General features: G+C 40.5%; 1 protein-coding gene across 1 annotated transcript; it reads right to left on the minus strand.

The window, feature by feature from the left end:
* Positions 1-1829: 1829 nt before the first annotated feature.
* On the minus strand, positions 1830-6560 carry LOC108322602 (formin-like protein 1). The gene is made up of 4 exons (XM_017554744.2): positions 4353-6560; positions 3995-4194; positions 2992-3236; positions 1830-2846 (listed from the first exon to the last, which is right to left on the minus strand). The coding sequence occupies exons 1-4, from the start codon at positions 6440-6442 to the stop codon at positions 2043-2045; spliced, it is 3339 nt and encodes a 1112-aa protein (XP_017410233.1). The 5' UTR covers positions 6443-6560; the 3' UTR covers positions 1830-2042.
* Between the last annotated feature and the right edge of the window lie 301 nt (positions 6561-6861).

A 6861-nucleotide genomic window follows, 5' to 3' on the forward strand; every position in this document is an offset into this window, starting at 1 on the left:
GTATTTACGTCTTCAACTTGTAATTTTATAAGTAACTCCTGCATCATAGATCCGTAAAAGAAAATTATAGGGTCAATAGTTCTTCATGATTTTTCAATAACTTGTACTCATCTTCTCCTTGATTAGGTGAACATTACATATTTAGTATAACAGTTTATTTTATGGGACTTGTTTGACTTTGAAATGTGTTTTCATGTTTGAAAGAAATAACAGGCACAAGTGGCGCTTAGATAACTTGAACATGGTCCTGTTCTCCATTGGAACCAGCTCAGGTGATAGACAACGTATCAAGACCAATGTTTTGGCTTCAATTTTATCTAAGTCTTGCTTTGTTGTTATTCACATGTTTTCTGTACACACATGCATGCTCACATCATACACAGACACAGAAAGAGAATTAGAGATGCTGTTCTATATTTTTCTGTTTACTTCCCTAAACTGTAACTAAACTATTTTTTTTTTGGAACTAGGGCATCACGTGCAGCCATTTCTTCATGGAACATGTCTTTAAGTTGGTGGAAAAATACAAATCCTTTTCTACTTTGATAACGTGTTTTGTCTCATAATATTAGAAAATCTCATTGTAATAAATAATAATTTTACATCATTTATTTAAATATTTTTTTCTCTTTCTTATCTTAAAAACATCTTAAAAATAAAACCATGACTGAATATAAACTTTAAAACAGATAATATCTTAAAAGATAAATAATTAATCGTAATAATACGTGTTGAAAATATTTAATAGACTTTATAAAATATGAAATACACTTACTGCTTAAATTTTATGTAATATTATTTCTTTATATTCTATTATTTTTCAATCCAATGGCTAGTTTAAGAAATAAATATTTACTCTGACTTGACAAAGTATGTTTTATATATATATATATATATATATATATATATATATATATATATATATATATATATATATATATATATATATATATATGTATATATATATATATATATGTATATATATATATATATATGTATATACGAAAATCTACTTAAAAATCGGTAAATTTTTCTAAAGATTTCTACCATTGAATCTTACAGACTTTCAGAATATTTTATCCGGTTGAAATTTTTAAAAATGACCTTGGTGATCTTGAAAGTTCAATCAATAAAGTTAAATAAGTAAATAAATTAGATTTCGGGTGACAATCTTTGTTGTAAGTTTCTATTTCAAAATTTAAAAAAAAAAAAACTTTTTTTTACAAATATTTTTTGTAGGAAAATATGCACATGGTAGATATGCATCACCTAAAAGAGATTGATTCTGAACTTATTCAATTGTCGTAACAATAATAATTTTATGCAATAAACATCGTTAATGTGACTTATTGTCCTCTGCAAAAGTGACAATTCATAATCAGCATAAGTCACGCAACCTCTGAAATTAGCCTTCGATGAGACGTCTAGCGTTAATGAATTATAAAGTGGTTAAACAATATAAAAAATGCTCATGACACATCTTTTAGTTCACGTTCACCCATTTATTATCACTTAAAATTTATTAATTATTACAAAATTATGTAAAGCACCAAGCTCAACAATATACCATTTAGCAATAGAACTATGGGTCGAAAGACAACATATATTATAAATAAACTCTATTCTTGACTAAAATTAATCAAAAAAATCACATTTTTTAACAAATCTTATTTATTATTTAATGAGTCTATTTTATAATTTATAGTTTGGTTCCACAAATATAGTGTTTTCTGTAAGAGGATTTGCAAGCAGTTGCCATCTCCAATTGAATAGCTTTGTACATAACAAACTTAAAATACATATCCTATTCATTCATACAAGGCAAAAGCTTATTTTCCCCAAAGAAAATCTTCTACTCTATATATAATCTATAATATATATATAACTCAAATCTTTTACAGGGATTTTTACAATTTAACAAGAAAAAAAAAATGGGCCAGACCATACATGCACCCCCCAGACCCATCAAAATCACCTGGTTCCAGGTTTTTCCTAAGTGAAGATGCAGCCGAAGATGTGACACTGTGATGAGTGATGAAGAGCTAAGGAGATGGACTATCATCGTCTGAGGAATTGTACTGTCTCTTTCCGACAAGACCAGGAAGAGGTTGTGGAAGCATAGGATTCACAGGGACAGGGAATCTATGCGCAGAACTAACCATCGTTCTCTCGTTTATCATCCCAACTTCTTTGCACACCCTATCAAGAACTGTTAAGAAGTCTCTCACCACCATGAAGATTCTAAACGGATGAGCTTCTTCCTTTGACAAGTTCCCATGGAAATACTCCGTGATCTCCTTCACAAGGGATAAAGCAACACTTTCTTGTGCTTGCACTTTTAGTATCTCCTCCTCAGCCATTCTTGTGAACCTGTTCATTGACTCTCTGAACTTCTGCTTGCTTTCATCTGATCCTGCTGCTTCGTTCAACTTCAAAACCTCTGCAATGTGTGCCATTCCTTTCGAGAGTTTCGACACCTCGCTGCTTAGGACTTCAGAGTCCATTGCAGCTGCCTTCTTCACATTCGCCAGGTCGGCACTCAGACTAGACACTACTTGCAGGCCAAGCCTTCTACACTTGGCATCGTCGTTCGAATTCGCGCCCCCTGTTTGGTTGGCGCCTGAGAGACGAGCGCCTTCGGTTCTGATGATTTCTTGTACCACAAAGTGAAGTAGAGTGGTTTTGCCATCTGCGCCTTTGACATCAACGAGCTTGAGAAGTGTATCGAGTTTGAATGCGTGTGCATCGCCTCGGTTCGTCCCCACGTTCATCCGGTTGCCGGTTTTGAGCACGGCCTCCAGAAGCTTCAAGAACATTCTACTGTTTCGAAGTTCTTCACAGGCAGCCTGCAAATGGAAAGAAACTAGAACTCGTGACATGTACTAAGAGAAACCTCTGGAGAAAGAACCATGTTTGGAGACCGTTAGTGTATGTAGGGAAGATATAGACAGATAAAGAATGCAGAAGGAAATGAAGAAATATTGATGATACCTCCAAAGTTTGAAAGGATTTCCTAAGATACTCCACTTCGGACTCAAAATTGACTATGTAAAGCATTGCTTCCACCCTTTTAAATGCAAAAGGTACATCAAGCACTGCCTTCAAAAATTTCTCAGCAGGACCAAGCTTGGTTGGAGAATCGTCTTTATGTTCCTTCAGTTTCCGTTCTTCCTCCTTGCTTGGTGCCATTTTCAACAAGCTTTCAAGCAGTTCGGTTCCAAGTGTATCAGTGATACCTGTCAAGGTAACATGAATTGTAGTCATTGAAATCACATTCATATGAACAAGGGCTCTGACAACTAATAATTAACTGTTTTTCCCAAATAAAGAACATGGACAGAGAACACAAACCCTAGAAACCCCCTTCACTTGGTAAACAGTGATAACCACATACCAAATCAATAGACTTACCAAAAGCATAGATTTATAATGCACAAGTATACTGTTTGAGTAATTAGATTCTGGACGACCATTAATAGCGTAACCAAATAGATTCTTAAGAACTTAAGCAATATCATAGCAGAACAATCCAGCACAGCACATAGTTTCATTCAAGGAATAATAATAAGCACAACTATTCATTTGTACAATATTTTTCTTTCCTTAGGCAACAAACACATCTTACCCAATGAAGACCCACACAAAACTTCTACTACTATACCAAAGAAAAAGTTGTTGCCTAAATTAGTGTCCACATATCTCTGTTTCTTTTTCCTTTAAAAACTTCCTACTTTATCCAGCAACTGTGTAAAATACCCAAGCATCAACTGCACATGGAACTAAAATTTAATGTCCAGAGTGGGTAAAGAATTTATTCCATATGATTATCATCAAGAGGCCAAGATCAGCAAGAATTTACACAAGTGTCAATATTACCACAATGGACAACACTTCAAACAGAAGTTTTTCTATGCGAGGTACAATCAATCAATAATTACAACAAAACTAGAAAAATTAATCGTTGACATAAACCCCATAACCAAAGGAAAAATACCTTCTAACAGTGATTCACACACTTCTTCTATAGTCACATTAAGTGCTCTTAACAAGATAGCAATGTTCTGGGACTTTTTAGGATCCAGCACCCTATCCTCTTGATTTTGCGGGGCAAGAACCGAGCGAGGAGTTGTGTCCTTAGGTTTTGGGTTTGGCGTATTTACTACAAACAAAGTTTCGATCATCTCCTCATTCAACCTACACAGTCAAAACAAATCCAAAGCATTTCAATCCATGAACATCGATGACAAATCAACTGCTAAACGAGCAATTCCCTAAGCACGACAGAAAACAAAGAGGGAAAAAGCAATAACAATCAATAACATAACATTGTTAGTGACGGTTGAAGATCTTACTTAAAAGAGCTGGACCTCAACTGATCCCACACCATCTCACGATCAGAGCTTGCCCTCACTTTGTCCCAATGCAAAGGCTTCAACTTAGGTTTAGATGACTCCTCAGAGCTCTCCTCGAAATTCTGGGAACTAACAGGTGGCAACTCCACCGGAGAAACCATTGTATTTGGGGTTTGCAACACAAAAGGCCTGGAAGGAGGCGTCAGTGCAGGCGGCTTCGAAACCTGTTGACCCACTGGCGTCACGGGAGAAGGCACTGGCATCTCCCACTGCTTACGTTGCCGCGGAGCTGGCGGAGGTGGTGGCGGGGGCGGTGGTGGAGCAGGGGCTAAAACACTACTACTCGATGGAGCAATTGGTACCGAAAGAACCGGAATTTCCCATTGTTTCCTCTGAGGAGCTGAAAACATCGGTGTTTCGCCGATTGGTGTCAATAAGTCAGGAATCTCCCAGTGTTTGCGTGAAGGTGGCAGTTGAGGTTGAGGTTGAGATTGAGGTTGAGGTTGAGGCAGAGGCTGATGCTGAGGCTGAGGCTGTGGCTGTGGCTGTGGATGTGGCTGAGACGGAGGGCTCAACTCCCTCTCCGGCGATGAAAGTAATGTCGGTGACAAATGTAATGATGACAGAGGAGAGTGTCTAAACCGATCTGAAACATCGGATATGGTCGGAGACTGATCCAACCCGTGATGCAAGTTCATCCCTTTATCCGGCGACGGCAAAGAAAACGCCGAGGACTTCCCAATGGAAGAAGCATTGGACAATCTCGGCGACCCAATGTCGCTTTTGGACTTAGACGAGCCAAAAGATTGCGTCTTTTCAAGTAAAACAAGTCCTGGGGATGATTCACCACCTGGGTTTGGGTTTAGGTTTTTCCTCGGCGACAGAGAAAGCGGAGACAGCGATGGCGACTGACACTCCCTTCGCTCCGGCGTCGACGACATTGAAGACGACGAGGGCATGTGCTGCCCGAAACCCGGCGAAGGCGACGACAGTGTGGACAAGGACGGCGATCTTCTAATCGCCGCTGGAGGTGGCGGTGGAGAATGGTGTACTACGGTATTTTCAGGCGACTTGGGTTGTGATCTTCTGGGACTTATGCTCACAGGAGGAGAGAGACTAATGGAATGAGAGCGATCCGGGGAAGCAGAAGAGGAAGAAGAGTAAGATGAACTGGTAGACTCACTGCTGCTACGACCAACTAAATTTTCTCCGGCAATGGCAGAGAAAACTCGCCGAGAACCCGATCCGGTTCCGGTGGAGCCTTCTCTTCCATTCAACGACCCTCTCGGCGAGTAGAACTCCTCTTCATCATCCTCCACCGTCGCCGCCGTTTCCTCTCTAAGCCTGGAAGCCTGTCTCGCCAGTGGTGGCAGCGGCTGAAGCTCCGGCGAGTCCATTTTACGGGGGTTCAACGCAGCAACGTGCGGCTCAGAGAGCTCATCGACACCGCCGCCACGGGAGTTAACAATGGTGCCAAGGTAGAGAAACTCCGAGCTGGTAGAGGAGGTGTTTCTCGGTTTGCGGCCCCCGCCAGTGGCAACAGAAGCTTCACGGGGGAAGAGGCGGATGCTGCTGTCGGATCTGAGTGTTTTCTCGTCAGCGGAGTAGCTTTGACGTCGGCGGCGACAGTAGACGAAGGCTGAGAGGGCGACAACTGCGAGGGCGCAGGCGACGGCGGAGATGGCAACGGCGGCGAGTTTTTTTGAGGAAGATTTGGACTTTGAGGATTGGGGAAGGATGAGGGAGGATATGTTAGCAGGGAAAGAAGCAAAGGCTGAAGGAGAGGGAGGAGGTGGGGGAGAAGGGTATGTGGGGAAGAAGGGTGTGGAAGCATTGGTGGTGGGTGTGGTGGAAAATGGGTACTTTGGGTTTGGAGGTGAAGGTGAAGGAGATGGCTGTGGAGGAGGGCTTGGGGGAACAGAGGGAGGTGGGGAACCCCCTTCAGGCAGAAAGGGTTGGTGGAGGATTCTTCTGTTGATGGAAGTTGAAGAAGAAAGGGAAAAGATTGGTCCAATGAGGAGGAAGAGGGTGAAGAAGAAGCTGCTACTACTCCTGCTGCACATTGTGCTGTGCTCCTTGATCTCTCTCATGTGCCCTGTTTCTGTGACTGTTTCTCTCTCTTGCCAAATGTGAGAGAGAAAGAGAGAGAGTGGTGAGAAGGGAGAGAGAAGAGGATTTGCTAGAGTGAGAGAGTGAGTGTCATGAAAAGAAAAGGCTGAATCAGATGACAAAAGGGAGAAATCAGGGGTTATGATCCTCTACAACACACACCCATTTGTCTCGCCCCCATTTCATGGCCGTTGGATTAATTTAACGTCCTTGATTAAATTTGTATTAAATTATGCCAATGCATTTTTTTTTCATTTAAGCATATTCTGCCTACCCACAACATTCATACTCCAACATCTAAGAAAAATTTGCCATCTTAGCAAATTTTGAGAACATTAACTTTATGGTTTTTATTACCAATTTGTGGCAGGTGAAAGTGATGCAACGAGAGGAAGAAGAT

The sequence above is a fragment of the Vigna angularis genome, chromosome 9 (genome assembly GCF_016808095.1).
Source record: "Vigna angularis cultivar LongXiaoDou No.4 chromosome 9, ASM1680809v1, whole genome shotgun sequence".
Classification (NCBI taxonomy): domain Eukaryota; kingdom Viridiplantae; phylum Streptophyta; class Magnoliopsida; order Fabales; family Fabaceae; genus Vigna; species Vigna angularis.